This window comes from Aquarana catesbeiana, linkage group LG01, assembly GCF_042186555.1.
Source record: "Aquarana catesbeiana isolate 2022-GZ linkage group LG01, ASM4218655v1, whole genome shotgun sequence".
Taxonomy (NCBI): Eukaryota; Metazoa; Chordata; class Amphibia; order Anura; family Ranidae; genus Aquarana; species Aquarana catesbeiana.
In genome coordinates this window covers 696407430-696424743 of record NC_133324.1, presented here as the reverse complement: position 1 = coordinate 696424743, position 17314 = coordinate 696407430, and the positions used below count along the sequence as shown (strand labels likewise).

The following is a 17314-nucleotide window of genomic DNA, read 5'->3' as shown; positions in this document are numbered from 1 at the left end:
AAAGCACAGCAGTAGTGTAGCAATGTAAGTAACAAACCTATCCCATGGCCTTGGAGAGTCCAGCCCAGACAATGATTTTTAAATGTTCATATCTTTCCCACATGGCTTTATCAGACTGTTTATTAGACTTTGTTGCTGGTCCGGAGTTTGAAGGGGTGACCCATACTTTTTTTTGTTTTTTTTGTTTTAATGAAGCACCTACACAGTGTTGAATGGCATATGTGCTACTCACAGTATAGCAAGGCTTGAACACTCACAGTCCTCTTGCTGTGGGGATATCAGCCTATATGCTTGGTGCGCACAGCTTTGGACTTTGGACAGATATATCTTTTTTTAATTTAAAGTAGCCTTTTTAATTAACCTATTTTGCTCTAATATACATAGACAATTGCTTGTCCTACTGGGAAAGAAGGGAGGCCACCTAAGCTAAAATGACAGCAGCACTCAGTCCCTAATATATAGAACAAACCAGAAAGATATGCCCATGGAACATTTGTGAGTGATGCTGAATATAATGATTCAACAAAATATTAAAAAAGTACAAAATGTATTGCAAAATATCAGAAAAAACACACAATTATGTATTTGTTTTACAAAAAACATCAAGCATGTATATTCAACATATTACCCATGATTCTAAAGATATATAATTATTCAATTCATGTAGGCTGTAGTCTCTATGCGTTTCATGGGGCAACGCCCAGTTCATCGGGAGACAGCCATAATCTGATTTTTTTGTGTGTGTCTGTGGAGAAACCATGTCATAAGAAAGCAACAGTAAATGGCTCTAGCATATTTATGAGGTGTATACTTACACATGCGGTGATAAGTTGGAGGATAAAAGAGCGATGTACATCAACAGGTGCAAATATTGACACCCAGATCTCAAGGCTGTGGGGGAAATCCCCACAAAAATGGTTCTAACTGGGGGCTGATGATGGTGGGTGAACCCCGGGCCAGGCACCAAAAAGAGGGGTTCGGGATGGCACTACCCCTAGGTAGTAAATCTACTGATGCTACACTTTTATTTGCTGGATTCATATGTGGTGTTATAGTAAAAAAAAAAAAAAAAAGGTGTAATATTTAGTTGGATATTTTTTATATATCTCTTTTTCTTTAGTTGGCCCACTGGATTACTGCGTGGACACTCCTCACCTATAAGCTACCTACAGATTGCTGATGAGAACACAAAGATCTATTCAGTGTCTACAGACTGTACTGTGATGGTAACGCATGTGGCTTTCACTTTACATGACTTGAAATATTTTATTTTAGAAATGAGTGTTTAGCTTTATTTACCTATGCATTACAACAATCACTTGAATGAACATTAACTGCTGTAGAGTACATAATTAGTTACTTACAAGTTGTGAAATGTTTGATTGAGTAATTATGCAAGAAGTGGTAGTGGGATAAGTATGGATTTTTGTTTTGTGAAAAAGTCATGAGATACAAGTGTAGCACCATCTTACGGGCAGAAATATGCTTAAAATAACAATTGGAATATGAATAAATCACAAAGTGTACCTATTTCTGTTGTGTGAAATGCATTTTTTTTTCTTTTTTTTTACGGCCATCTGGTATTGTATTTAAAAAATTATTCTCCCTGCAATCTCAAGAGAGACCCATTTTTCTTTCCTGAGAAAGGCAGATTAATCCATCATTTTGAGAAACAGACATGTTAGTGGTTTGCTACACCTGCTCTGCATTGACATTGTCCTTCCTGCAGAAAGGCTTAGGATAGATTCACATTTGAATGGACTGCTGTACCTGCAGGAAACACACAGAAAAAGCCCCCCAATCTTGTTCCCAAAATGCACCCACAGGGCAGCCGCACGGAACTGCAGGTGGATTTTCACTCTTATTAAAATGTACACTATATTGCCAAAAGTAATAGGAAGCCTGCCTTTACACGCACATGAACTTTAAAGGAAACCCAGTCTTAGTCCGTAGGGTTCAATATTGAGTTGGCCCACCCTTTGCAGCTATAACAGCTTCAACTCTTCTGGGAAGGCTGTCCACAAGGTTTAGGAGTGTGTCTATGGGAATGTTTGACCATTCTTCCAGAAAAGCATTTATGAGGTCAGGCACTGATGTTGGACGAGAAGGCCTGGCTCGCAGTCTCTGTGCAGGCCAGTCAAGTTCCTGCACCCCAAACTCGCTCACCCATGTCTTTATGGACCTTGCTTTGTGCACTGGTGCGCAGTCATGTTGGAACAGGAAGGGGCCCTCCCCAAACTGTTCCCACAAAGTTGGGAGCATGAAATTGTCCAAAATGTCTTGGTATACTGACGCCTCAAGAGTTCCCTTCACTGGAACTAAGGGGCCAAGCCCAACCACTAAAAAACAATACCACACCATAATCTCCCTCCACTATGATTTGGAGGGGTGGCCCAATACTTTGGGCAATATAGTGTGGATGAGCGAGTTTGGGGAGGAGGTACTTGACTGGCCTGCGCCTCAACTCGACAGCCTTCCCAGAACAGTTGAAGCTATTATAGCTGCAAAGGGAGGGCCAACTTAGTATTGAACCCCTACACACTAGGACTGGGATGCCATTAAAGTTCATGTGCGTGTAAAGGCAGGCGTCCCAATACTTTTGGCAATATAGTGTATGTATAGTCTAAACTTTTTGTAGTTTTGGTTATAATAGGGAAAGTTTAGAACCCCCCGTTAAAGGGAATCTTTCCCCCTTTCCCTAAATTTCACATCAGCGTCCTGGGAAGGCAGCATCACCATTGCCTTCAGGGAAACCCTGTACCTAAACTGCAGACTCTTGCAGTTTAGCCTGTGGGGGTTGTTTTGCCTTCCTCTAGGATCAAGCTCAGAATTAATGAGAGGCTGAATTTGATCTGCATTTGTTTTTTTGTTTTGTTTTTTCAAATTAAATAACAATGTAACTATTTGTAACTAATAGGTATGGGACATTGAAAATCACAGCTGTCTTCTCAATGTTATATCTAAAGCAAGTCAGATCAAAGGAGAACTTGCTACATGTTACTTTTCACATCAGCTCCATGCCCTCTACCTAGCAACTGATGCCCTTGCTCTATTGCAGATACAAGAAAGGTACGTAGTGTACATTATGACATAAATGACAGTTATTCACTTTCTACTATGGATATTCTTCTGATAATGTCATTCTCTGTTAAATTAAATTTCACAAAAAAACAAAAAAAAAAAAACTGCGGGTTTACAGAACAAATACTTCCAAAAATGTAAACATCAGTTGTGGTTGTGCTTGTTTTTTTTTGGTTTTGAACTTTGGTACAGCATGTAAAGGCAAAACTTTTTTTTTCCAAGACAGAAAGTGATGGAAAGTCCACAAGGTGGGAGCATATCACTCAGGGGTCACCTGTTTTGGTAACAACTAGATAAGATGGGAATTCCCATTTTTTAAGGCTCCATTCACACCTGGACGTTTGCAATTGCAGGCAGAATTACTGTGATTCTGCTCGCGATCCCAAAATGCTGTGAAAAAATGACAAATCGCACACTTGTTCAGGTGCCATTCATTTTTAATGGCACCTAAATGCAGGTGTGATGTTACCACGATTCTGCCACGATTGTCGCTCGAAGATTGTAGCTCAAAAAGGAGCAGGAGCTTCTTTTGGGGGACAGCTTCACGCGTTGCAGTTTGCCACGATTTATTGAGGAAATCGCTGCAAAATCACACCTGCATTTAGGTGCCATTGAAAATGAATGGCAATTGAACAAGCATTGTGTGATTTGTCATTTTTGCATAGCAATTGCGGCAATTCTGCCCACAATCGCAAATGCGCAGGTGTGAATGGAGCTATTAAATTAAAGCAGAAGTAGGGTGCTACTTCCCAATATGATCAGAAGATTGTTTAGAGCTACCTGGGTGCAGAGAGGCAGTCGCACAGCTGCAGTAGCAATCACGAAAAAAAGATGGTCCGCAACTCCTTGCTTGCTCTTTAAAATCTTCAACATTTATTGATTCTCCATAAAAGACACAGGCAGCAGATGTAAATGAGTTTCAGCCTTGCAGGCCTTGTTTACATGGAGCCACAATGGAGCCACATCTATGTGGTTTCAAAGTCGCGCAACTTTGACAGCCGACATCCTTCGCGACTTCATTGTGGCTTGCTTGCGACTTCATTAACAGTAGTCAATGCAAGTCATGATGAAGTCACCCCAGATGAAGAAGCCCCAAAGTAATGCAGGAACCTTTTTCGAAGTCACTCCGACTTAAGTTGCACCGATTCTAACGGTTCCACTGCAGTTAAGAGGAGACTTGTCATGCGACTTTGAAATCTCCAGTTGCATGACAAGTCGCGGCAGTGTGAACTGAGCTTTAGAGATGTCTACTCACTTCCTGTTGCATCTTTGGCACAATAAATTGACAGGAGTTTTAACCCATCCCTACACTATCCAAAACTAAAAATGCTTTGGCTTTATATAAATTTAAAAACTGAGTTTTGTGCAGATAAAGCATTCCCAGTTTCATGCCTTACTCAGGATACCCACCTGCCATTAAGACAGTTTTACTCATCCATGCAAACATTCAAGTGTATCTAAAGCCAGATCTTTTTTAGTATTGGATGTTGGGCATTGCCATATTTGGGTAAGGACATCATCACTATCCTTGTTCCCTTTGTATACACTTAGCTTTCAATTGGAGAATCTCCTGGCTGACAGCTGAATGGGATGGAGGATGGAGACCTGTGTGGGAAGCTGCCATATGCATGGGCCCACTTTGAGTACAGGCATTTCAGCAGGTTCTTAAAGTGGCAGTAATTAGAACTACCTGAATGTGTCGACCACGTTGGTAATGTTATTAAGACTGGTGCAAATGTTTGCCAAATTAGGTGCAGGTAGTGCTAAAGGAACCTATTGCCAGCAAAGTGTTGGTAATGGTTTATTAAATTTCCTTTTAACCTTACCATGGTAAAAAAAGGGCTTTGTTGCTGACACAGGGTTTGATTTACTAAAACTGGAGAGTGCAAAATCTGGTGCAGCTGTGCATGGTAACCAATCAGCTTCTAACTTCAGCTTGTTCGGTTAAGCTTTAGTAAAAAAAAAAGCTGGAAGCTGATTGGTTTCTATGCAGAGTTGCACCAGATTTTGTACTCTCCAGTCTTAGTAAAACAACCTCTTCCAATTGGTACAGAGACAGGACAAATAAAAACAGACGTAACCAGTTGCGGACCGTCCACGGTAGATTTAGTGTGGCAGGCTGGCCGCTCTGTGCCAGATCACTTACCTAGTACTTGATTTGGCACTTCCGGGTCTGGGGCACGCAGGTGTGCCGCCGGCGACCTGCTCCCGATGTGATTGAACACAGCGGGAGCCAATCAGCGGGTCTGTCAGACGCAGTTTCCGCCAGGACCCAACGATCATTCGGGAGAAAGGCAGAACAGTGGTCTGCCTATGTAAACAAGGCAGAGCGCTGTTTTGTGAGAGGGGAATGTGCTGATCTTGTGTTTCTGCTAAGCAGGAACATGGATTTTTACATTCCCCCACAGTTAGGCTGGATTCACACCTATGCAGTTTTAGTGCTTTTTGCATTTTGCAGATTTGCAGTACAGTCCATTTACATGGTTTCCTATGGAACACGTTCTGTAGTGCAGATCTGCAAAATGCAAAAAGGACTAAAAATGCATAGGTGTGAATCCAGCCTTAGGCTTGATTCCCACTTGTGCAGGTCGCAGTTTGCATATTGCAGGTGCATTTTGCGTTTTTCAATACACATCTTTAAACCGTTGAAGTCTATGGAACCAAAAACCAGAAAAAAAAACCCTGGCCCTGTCCATAAAATGCACAGATGTGAACTACATCCATAGGAAACCATGTTAAATGAACTGTAGCGTGTTTCTGCAAAACTGAAAACGCACTAAAAAATGCATAGGTGTGAACCAGGCCTTATTAGTCGCTCCTAGGGAACACAGTTAACCCTTTGATCGCCCCTGATGTTAACTCCCTGCCAGTGTCATTAGTACAGCGACAGTGTATATTTTTTTGTGTATTAGTGTCACTGGTCCCCAAAAAGTGTCAAAAGTATGAGTTAGAAGTCCAATTTGTCCGCCGCAATATCGCAGTCCTGCTATCAGTTGTTGATTGCCGTCATTACTGGTAAAAATAAAAATAAAATAAAAATAAAATAAAAAAAGTAAATAAAATTATCCCAAACCAATTGTGCAAACCAATCAATATACACTTATTGGGATTTTTTTTTACCAAAAACATGTAGCAGAATACATATTGGCCTAAATTGATGAAGAAATTTGATTTTTTACATTTTTTTATTGAGAATGTTTTATAACAGAAAGTAAAAAATATAGTTTTTTTTATCGAAATTGTTGGTCTTTTTTTGTACAAATAAAAACCGCAGAGGTGATCAAATACCACTAAAAGAAAGCTCTATTTATGGGAAAAAAGGACATACATTTTATTTGGGTACAGCATCGCACACCCGCGCAATTGTCAATTAAAATAACGCAGTGCCGTATCGCAAAAAATGGCCTTGCCAGGAAGGGGGGTAAACCTTCCGAAGCTGAAGTGGTTAAAGAGGAGCTTCAGGCTCTCCCCCCAAAAAATGTAAAGTCAGTAGCTACAAATACTGTAGCTGCTGCCTTTAGTAAATAGACACGTACCTGTACAAGAATCCAGTGCCATCCTCACCCAGGCCACTTCTTTGCCAGTCTTCGTGCCCCTGGTGCCTGCATATTTGTTAAAGGAAGCTGGGTGTGATTCTTTGTGGCTTCACAGTCAGCTTCCCACTGTTCCCGCTGCGCTTTGTGAATGGTTCCGCAGGCTTCTGGGACCTGTGACATGTTCCAGAAGGCTGCAGGTAATGGGACGATCTGAGTGGAAGTGGGGGGGCAGGTACCTGTCAAAACCCCCCGAAAAATAAGTGTCCAAAAAGGGGGGAGGAGGGTGGGAGGAGGTGGAAAAGCAGAACTTCCCCTTGTGGGTGAAGTTCCACTTTAAAGCCTAATAAAAAATCTTTCTGTCTTTTTGGCTCATCAGTTGGAATAGGTATTTGTATTATTTTCATATGAAAAGAAACTATGTTTTAAAACTTCAGATAGAATCTTATAATAAGAGTTTATGGTCCCAATATTAATCTCCAGTGTTACATGGGAAAAGTACTGTAGTTCTCTAAGGTGAGCTATTGTGACGGTTCACACTACAGCGACTTGAAAGTTGGCACGACTTTGCAAGGCAACTTCAGGGAATTCCTGGATAATCTTCCTGTATTTCCGGATCCAAATCACATCAATTAAGATAAGGATCCGACATGGAGGCAACTTCCATTGAAATCTATGGGTACAAGTCGGCTAGAAGTCGCCTTGAAGTAGTACAGGAACCTTTTCTGAAGTTGGAGTGACTTCAGTAGTGTACATTAAGACAGCTCTCATTCACTTCAATGGAATTTCTTATGTCCAGCGACTCGGTGTGACTTGAGGTCTGACAAGTCGGATCCCAAGTCGCTGTAGTGTGAACCGGCACTTACATTGGAAGAGCTTCACTGACTTCATGGTTTATCTGTCATGCTACAATGTTATTTTTAATAAACAGTTTCATCAAACACTTTGTATTCTGTATGGTAGCTTCATCCTCTGCGATTGATTTTTTGTTTGCTATTACAGTGCTACACAAAATGGACCGTCATCTGTTTCTCACAATGAGCCTGTCACCAGCTGTCTATATAATCATTTCCATCACCAGATAATTAGCTGCTCAGAGGCTTCTGTAAGTTACACCTTTGTCCTGCCCTAATCAAGCCTAAATACTTTGGGGGGGGGGGGGGGGGGGGGGGTGATGGGATGGATATTCTATATTGAGCTAAAATGACCTCTCGCTTTTTAACTCAGCTTTATGCAACAGTGTTTAAGGTGTATTTGAATCTGTTGCAGAATTTTGTCTGTGACACAAATGTTGCACATAACTACCTGAATGTGTTTGCAGGAGTCAGAAATTGCAAGAAAACTGTAGCAAGGCTTTCATAATTTGGTGCGTGACTTAGCAACGTGGCTCTAAGGCCTCATTCACACTTCACATTCCCATTTGCGATTTTGTGAGGGCGCTTTTCATGCAATTCCGCATGTCGCACATAAGGCAGCCCATTCACTTGAATGAGCTGCCCTAAGCATGGATTTTCACGGCTAAGAAGCTCAAAGACCAAATTTTGGCCCTGAGACAGGCACCTTTTTTACACAGCGTTTTGACACAATTCTCATGTAACAATCACAGCAAATTCACACCGCATTTAGGTTGCCAGTAGAGATGAATAGAAACCAAATTCGAAGTTCATATTCTGGACACAGTACACTTTATAGCCTCGTACACATGATCGGATTTTCCGACCGGAAATGTGTGATGACTGTTAGCAGAAAATCCGACCATGTGTATGCTCCATTGGAAAATTGTTGTGGGATTTTCCGCGCACAAATGTTGGCTAGCAGGTTTTAAAATTTTCCGCGAACAAATGTCTGTTGGATTTTCTGAGCGTGTGTACACAAGTCCGTCGGATAAAAGTCCAAAGTACAAACACGCATGCTCGGAAGCAAGGATGAGCCAGAAGCGGTCGGTCTTGTAAACTAGCGTTCGTAATGGAGATTAACATTCGTGACGTGGCAAATTATGAAATCTCGAAATGCAGCGCATATTCTCTTCTTCTTTAATGGGATAATAATGAAGCTGCTTTGCTGGTGATACTGATGGAGTTATGGCAAACAATTTTTCAAAACCTTTTTTTTCTAGTGATATCAAGAATATTATTATTATGCTTTTTTTTAATTTTTTTTTTTGGGCAAGTTACCAGAACACCATTATCCTGTAGTTTTTAAGATTAAAGATACAACTGTGTTGGTGTCACTTGTCAATTTTACATTGTATTTTTTAAATGTAACTGCCTACTCCCAAACTGTCATTTGAAGTAAAACACATAGCCAAGTATTATTCTACACATTTTTTTTGTATTGTGCATTAAAAAAAGAAAACAAATAAAATTAGACATGCTATCTGCCAATAGAACCTAACCAAAAAAGTGCATTCTATGCATCCAAAAATATAGAAAATATACCAAATCAAATCATTATTCAACCAAAAAAATAATGCGAAAGCAATAACTCCAAGGCCAATAATATATAACACGTTATCTCCTCCGATTCCGCAACATGGCTGGTTGACGAACGGCCATTCAGAAACAAACTGAAAAGCGCGAAATGAAAAGAGCGAATCAACACTCACCAAACTTCTACTAACATAAAATTAGCAGAAGGAACCCAAAGAGTGGCGCTAAAGAGCTGAAAAACCATGTAGTACGTCACTACGTTCGTGTTTGTTGGCCGACAATTCCTTGCCATGTGTATGCAAGACAAGTTTGGCCCAACGCCCTTCGGACAAAAGTCCACGGTTTTGTTGGCCATCAATCCGATCATGTGTATGACGCTTAATTCTTGTGAAGTCATCTTTATTAAAATGTGTATAATGAATGAACATTATTGAATACAGGTTCTGAAGACTTGGGATCTCTTGACGGGACAGCTTATCTGTGAAGTACAAGCAGATGATGGATGGTCAGCTGTCACATGCCTTGCACTGGACTCTGGTGGTAACAGGTATTTCAACTGTTAATTATGGGCTGTTATTACTCACCTTCTTCAACAAAATACGAATTACCTGACTACAATGCTGATTCAATATCACCAATACCATTGGAGTCGTTCAACCAGAACAAGTGTGCAGTTCAGGAGTTATGACTTTATTTTGTTTTCACTTTCCACATACTTGCACATTGTTAAATCAGAGCCATTCGCATTTTTAGAAAGGAGTCAGTAACTGAAGACTCTGTATTTTATGAAAGGACATGTTTCCACTTGCCAACCGCCTAAGGCGGGGTTCACACCTATGCAAATTGGATTGGGTTGACCCGCATCCAATTCGCATAGCAGGAGAATGTAACTGGCTCTCTATGGAGCCGGTTCACATTTCTCTGGGGTGGCTGCAGAGCGCACTGCACAGAAACGCTGTGCGTCTTTGCCTCCGTTTCAGGGCCGAATTCAGGAAAAGATTCTGCCCTGATTCATCCCTGAAAAGAAGAACAGGGATGGACATCGTTGCTGTGCGATCCGTGGCTGGTTTAGGTGTGAACCAAGCCTAATTGTAAATATACGTCATTACTTTGACGTTAAATATCGGGGTTATGGCAGCAGTTAGCTGCCACACCCAGGTATATTTTCTTCAGTCAGGCAGCCAGCTTTCAGATAAAAGTGGTCCTAGCAGAAGATTTGCCGCAAGATTACTTATGGGGATGGGAGAGGTGCTCCCTCTCCCGCCGCATCCTGGTGGTTCCTGAGCTTACCATAGCCATCGGTAAGGCAATCCGGTACGGCTGAGTGAGGGCAAGATAGCTACCACTCGGATCTATGCCCTTGGAGGATCAGAGCAACATCTGACGTCACTTCCGTCTCTCAGGCAGATAGAATGAAGGAAGAAGTTCTCTGCACGCCGATGTGATTGAAGTCCATTTATTGAATGTTCCATGTAAACAATGACAGACACCATGGTTGCAGTAGTCAGAACAGAAGTGGGCTAGTTTCGCACAGCTACACTGCGCTTACTCATCACCAAAGTCCACCTAGTCCAACTCTGTTCCGGGTACTGCAACCGTGGTGTGTGTCATTGTTTGCATGGAACATTCAATAAATGGACTTCAATCACGTCAGTGTGCAGCCAATTTCTTCCTTCATTCAGTCTTCTACAGCAGGCAAACCGGGGCTTGCACCCATGTGAGGAGTCTTATATTATTCATTGTGCCTGGAGTTTTCTCACCTGGAGCAGCGATTTTCCTTTGCTGTCTACTTCTCGGGGCAGATAAACAGGATTTTTTTTTTTTTTTTAAGGCAAAATGTAATTTTTTTTTTTTGCTTTTAAAGGTACATGACCCCAGGTACTTTTTGACCCCATCTCTCAATAAAGAGGACCTGTCATGCTTATTTCTATTACAAGGGATGTTTACATTCCTTGTCATAGTTGTAATAGGAATAAAAGTGATAAATTCCTCTAAACACTTATGTGTGCATGGACACATAAGCTAACATGCAGGGGCATTTAGAGGTAGAAAAAAAAAAGACAGACGCCCCAAACAGCAGCGTTAAAAACATCCAGCGTGAATGGGGGCTTGATGTAAATTTAAATGATTGTTGATATGATCAATCAAAACACACTGTTATCTCTGCAGAAAATCCCTGATTGACTGACCTCTAGGAGGTAGAAAAATTATCACTTACAATGGATTATCAATATTATTTGCCAATGATAGCGCCAGGTGCATATGTTCAGTGTATAACTAGGAATGATTGGCTGATAAATTTGGCAGGACTATGACAAGTTTTTTTTTTTTTTTTTTAAAGAGAGGTAATTCAAAGGTTGAATCTCACATTAATACATAATATAGATATAAATAAATAAATACATTAATAATAAATTATATAATACTATTATATAATCAATATGTATATACAATAAAGATAGCTATGAAAAATAAATTAATATTACCTAAAATTATTAAATATAAATACATTTATATAGATAAACTCGATGAGAGACTCTGTGCTATACCCTATTACATGCAAGGACAATTGATTAGTATTATACAGCACAGATTAAGAAGACTTTGCTCTATGGCTACAGAGTGTGAAAGTTGAGTCTATTTATCTTTCTGACTATTTTTTTTACTTTGGCTCTAGTGTGGATTTCACTGTATTTGTGTAAAGTGATCACATCTCAGGTAGTATGTATTATCCTTGCAAAGATACAATGGTTGCTGGTAGCCCACACGCTTGCTTAGCAACATCACATGAAGCCGTTGACATCTCATGTAACCCGTAACCTGTAATTATCCAAATGTGTGTTTATGGTGTCAATTAGCAGATGCATTCCCTCTATGCAAGGTAGTTAACCGTTCTTCTGAATTTAATCTCTCATTAAAATAAATAAGAACCCGTGTCTGTTCATCTTCAGTTTAAACAACCTCTTGAGACATTGTAATAATGAAGAGTAGTAACAATGCTTTGTCCTCCAACCCTTTGCAATGTGCTTCTTGTGATGCCGCCTATTAGGCAGGACTTTTTTGTTTTAATTGGCTGAGAGGTTTGCTCTAAAGGAAACCTATCCACAGTGTTGTCTTCGATATCTTTTTTGGTTTGGACATTCACTACACTGTCCAGTCTTATGAAATGTAATTCAAGTAGGCACCACTGTAAATCTCTCTGTGGCAGACCATGACTTCTGTAGTAGATTTGTATCCTCATTTGAAGTCTATCAATCACACTAATTCAAAACAAAACTCTTAACAATATGTTGACCCTGTGAATTATGTGAGTACTGTTTAAGCATCAGGAAGGAATTTTTCCCTGTTTGGTCAAGGTTTTACCTCAAGCTAGTATGCGGGCAGGTGCATTCTACTTTCTCCACAGCGGCACCACAGCTGGAGAGAAAGTCAAGAGGAACATAGTTGCTCTATGGTTTCATGGGTCACTGGGGAAGCACTTAATTGGATGTTGTTGCCCCTTTTTACTCAAGCAGCCATCTTTGGTCAGGCAGGGCCTATTTAAGGCCCTGGCTCCTAGGTTTGACGCACTTTATGCGAGTTAGCAGTGTAGGGAAAGGTACCCTGCCTGTTAGGGACAGTACTAGTGGTAGGGAAAGGTTCCTGACGAGGAGGGAAAGCATAGGGTGCCAACTCCTTTGAAAATTTTCCAGATTGGGCACGAGATGCCCAGGCCACATTGTGCTTTCTTAACAGATGCTGTCAACCCAGCTGATGCCTGTCATTATTATATCGTTAAAAAACCTGAGTGTTCCCAGTTGGGCAGGCGTGCCTCTGGGTTGTTGTGAACTGTCACTGCATTACTTCAATACAAGTTTCTATTGCATCTGAAAGGTGCAATTTCACCTTTAAACACTAGTCCTGACTATTATCTTATTATCTAAATATAATTACCTTACCATTGGCCGATTCCATTGCTTTCACACCCAAATATATCTCTATGCATAGGGGACACAATAAAAGACAGATTGCTCTACAATACACTGTTCTGCTTTAGGGGGGTTAAGTAAGAATGAAAGATAGGGCGTGGCCGGGATGGCAGACTGAGCAGACGTGTTCCTGAGCTCTCCTGGAGTGTGATCCGGTAAATCTATCCGTACCTAGTGTATTTGCCTGCTAAAAGAGACTCTGTGATCCCTGGATGCCTTCTAAAACCTCCGGCAACCAGAAGAGGGGTAAGAAACTGAAATTCCCCCCAGATATCCTGGTAGAGACTTGGCCCGATCTCCTACTCTGTAAGATCTCCTGCTCGCCATAGCAATATGGCATCGCAAACAGACCATGAGGCGAAGCCTGCGCCAGTGTCTCTGGGGCTGCCGGAGATCATGGCGGCTATTACCTCATGCCAAACTGCAATTACCTCATGCCAGTCCACCTTGGCATCTAAAATAGAGGAGGTTCAACTGGACGTAGGATTGATTTGGCAGGACCTGGACAGGATCCGCTCCAGAGTAACGGAGGCAGAGTAGGAACGGTGGAGGATACAGTATCCAATCATGCTGCTTCTATCCGTACGCTACAAACGAAAGTCAAGGCTCTTGAATATCGGGCGGAAGATGCCGAGAACCGGAGCCGCAGAAACAACTTAAGGATTGTGGGACTACCGGAGGGAGCAGAGGGCCGTTCCCCGTCCCAGTTTACAGAAGGCTCACTGCGCTCCTTACTACCGGCAGCTCAGCTCTCCCCCTACTTTGCGGTGGAGAGAGCCCACCGGGTTCCGACAAGACCTGGTCCTGAAGGGGCCCCTCCACGGACTTTCATTCTCAGGCTGCTAAATTTTCGTGATCGAGATGAGTTACTTAGAGCCTCTCGTGCTGCAGGTGACTTACCTTTTCAAAATACCAAGCTCCTACTGTTCCCAGACTACACAATGGAAACACAACGACAACGCCGTTCCTTTGACGCTGTGAAAGCTGCCCTGCGGAGGAAAGGTATAAAATACAGTATTTTGTTTCCAGCTAAGCTGCGTGTGATTGACGGAGAGAAGGCATGCTTCTTTACCAGCCCTAGAGATGCATCTGCCTGGTTGGACACTCTGCCACCGTAAGAGGACTACGCTATACATCCTGCATTGTTTGCTGTCAGGCAAGTTGCTTCTCTTGCATCGCTGGACTGAGGAACCCCGATTGTCCCCCGGCTTTAGATCCTGCTCTTATACCAGGTACTCGTGACAATATTGCTGTAACCGCGGATGGTGCAGATTGTGCTAGGATAACACTTGCACTCACTTCTCTGCTTATCCCCAGTTCTTTGGGAAGCTCTAAACACTATGTCCAGCGGTGCAGATCATACTCATACAACCTTTCTTCAGTCCTCCTTTGTTGTTTTTTTATTTTCAGGACTACCTTGAATCTGTTCAAATTGTTCTCTTCTTTTACCTTGTGATACCTCTAGTAACAGACTCTGAAGATTGTGCCCCTGCTCCAGCAGGTGTAAGATGAGACTCTTCTTCTTTTCTTTTTTCCTTTTTCCTTTTTTATTTTTATAATTCTTATCACTCCACCAGCTCCAAGATGGAACTAGCCACATCCACGTCTAAATCCCTGATTTACTGGGGATGATGTGAGGCCTTTTGAACTATGGGTTTTTTGGGATTCAGGTGCTCCTCACTTTTTCGGGGTGCACGGGGTGGGGGGAGGGGAAGGTTGATTACGGCTACCCATAATTGGTTGCCCATGTTATTTTTTCTTTATGTTGTTCTTTTTTTTTATTTTTCCTATGTTGAGTTATGTAGTTTTAAATTACTGTTGGTCTTTATGTGCAAGTGTAAGATGATATGTACCTACTGCACAGAGCGGATCCACCTTGATGATCTGTGTACTATGGGTCTCCGGTGTGTCCTGGGGGGATGTTGTTCCCCCCGGGGGTACTGGCCCCAGGCATTATTACCATTGTACTCCTAATGCTAATATTGCACCCTTCCCATGGCTAATTGTATGGTGGTATCGTGGAATTTGAAAGGACTTAATTCAGCTGTCAAGCGTTCGCTGGTGTTCGCCTACCTGCGAAGGCTCCGCCCACAGGTGTGTATCCTTCAAGAGACACATCTTGTGGGCTCCCACATTCTTAGGTTAAAAAAAGCCTGGGTTGGTGCGCACTACCATGCACCATATTCTAACTATGCCAGGGGAATTAGTATTTTAGTGAATAAATCCCTCCCATTTCAAATTTTGGAGGTTAAACTCGACCCGGGGGGCAGATACATTCTTCTACATGCTCTGATCTCAGAGATTCCCTTTGTAATAGTGGGGATATATCTGCCTTCCCCTGCTGACGTTAATGTCCTTCATGAGCTAATGCAACAGGTTACATTATACAACGTTGATAATGTATTATTTATGGGTGATTTTAATTTAGCCCCCTCCAGAGATAGTGACAGACTACATGCCTCGGGCCCACCCCAGCATGGACTCTCTCATTGGGCCTCCGCCTTCCACATGACAGATGTCTGGCGTCATTTTCACCCCTCGGATAAGGCATACACATGCCTCTCTACAACATACCGGACCATGTCCTGCATTGACTTGGCTTTTGCCTCCCCTACACTACTTCGTAGGGTGGTCTCTGCAGAGATCCTTTCACGAGGCATCTCGGATCATGCCCCAGTATCGGTTACTATCCGACTCTCTCATGTGGTGGGCGAAAGTATGTGGCGCTTGTCTAAATAATGGATCATGGATCCTGAGATCCAGGAAGAGCTACCCGAGACTTTGTGTAACTTCTGGATAAACAATGATGAGTCCACTGGGCCGCTGGTCCTGTGGGATGCATTTAAATCTTGGCTCAGGGGGAATACATGGCCCGCATAGCAAATAAAAAAAGGAGTTCTGCGCAGTCTCTGAGGCATCTGGTGGAACAGACAAGGTTGAGGGAAGCTGCTTATGTGCAGACTCCTGACCAGGCTCACTATGTGCCCTGGCAGGATTCTCTGAGAGAACTGTCCCTTCTTAGGGTTGATCTAACGCAAAAATCAATGCTTGACAGCGCACAAAGGGTTTTTGAATTCAGAGATAAGAATGGTAGGTTGTTAGCTTGGCTGGCCAAGGGGCGGCATACTATGACTCACATTGGTAGTTTGAAAGCACTAGATGGCCATTTGTTGACGGCCCCAGCCGATATTAATGCGAGATTTCTTGAGTTTTATCAAAACCTATATTCTTCCAGAGCAAACTTTGATAACAGTGAGCTACTCCAGTATCTGGAGCGGATCCCACTCCCCTCCTTGGAGGCGGGGAAACGCGAGGAGCTGGATAAGGATATCTCCTTAGAGGAAGTACAGGAAGCATTGGGCGCTATGCAATCAGGAAAGGCCCCTGGGCCGGATGGAATTCCCATCGAATTCTACGCTGTATATCAAGAGTTTCTAGCACCTAGGCTTACCTCCTTACTGCAGAAGTTTTCTGAGATAGGTTCTCTTCCAGATTCGCTATCCGACGCGATTGTGGTTTTGGTGCCCAAACCTGGCAAGGACCCTGAGGAATGCGCCTCCTACCGGCCTATTTCTTTTATCAATGCTGACGCCAAATTATTGGCAAAAATATTGGCCATTAGGCTTGGTAAAGTAGTAGAGGACCTTGTCCACTTTGATCAGACCGGGTTCGTGCCGGGGAAGGGCACTGACATCAATATCCATCGTTTATTCTTGAATCTGGCCGCCACCCATGATAATGGTGGCACTAGGGTCATAGCCTCTCTGGACACAGAAAAGGCTTTTGATTCCGTTGAATGGGAATACTTGTGGGCGGTGCTGCGGAGGTTTGGAGTGGGACCTAGATTTAGGCAATGGCTTAGTCTCTTGTACAAAGCTCCCAGGGCAAGGATCCGGGTGAATGATACCCTTTCGGATTTTTTTCTCCTTCAGAGGGGGACCCGACAGAGCTGCCCCCTATCTCCCAGCTTATTTGCGCTGGCCCTGGAGCCCCTGCCGATATTAGTCAGGGAATCCAATCGCATTGGGGGGTTGAGGGTCGGCCCTCTGGAGGAGAAGATATCCCTGTATGCGGATGATACCCTGCTATACTTACACGATGCCAATGCTTCACTAGAGGCTGCCCTCGAAGCCTTTGATGAATTTGGACAGTTCTCTGGGATACGTAAAATTGGTCTAAGCCAGTCCTTTTTCCTCTGGATGTGCGGGCGACTTGGCGGCCCAGACCGCGTTGAGGTGGGTGGAGGAATTTACATATCTTGGTATTAAGGTTACAAGAGATCCCCAAGCCTTCCAACGCCTTA

General features: G+C 42.7%; 1 protein-coding gene across 2 annotated transcripts in view; it reads left to right on the top strand.

The window, feature by feature from the left end:
• Nucleotides 1–17314, top strand: part of LOC141111433 (cilia- and flagella-associated protein 337-like) — an 89723-nt gene that overhangs the window by 25988 nt on the left and 46421 nt on the right. For both annotated transcript variants that reach the window (XM_073603734.1, XM_073603740.1), the window contains 4 exons: nt 1121–1226; nt 2918–3069; nt 7617–7719; nt 9484–9590. In XM_073603734.1, the coding sequence (XP_073459835.1) occupies nt 1121–1226; nt 2918–3069; nt 7617–7719; nt 9484–9590 (468 nt within the window). The remainder of the gene's footprint in view (nt 1–1120; nt 1227–2917; nt 3070–7616; nt 7720–9483; nt 9591–17314) is intronic.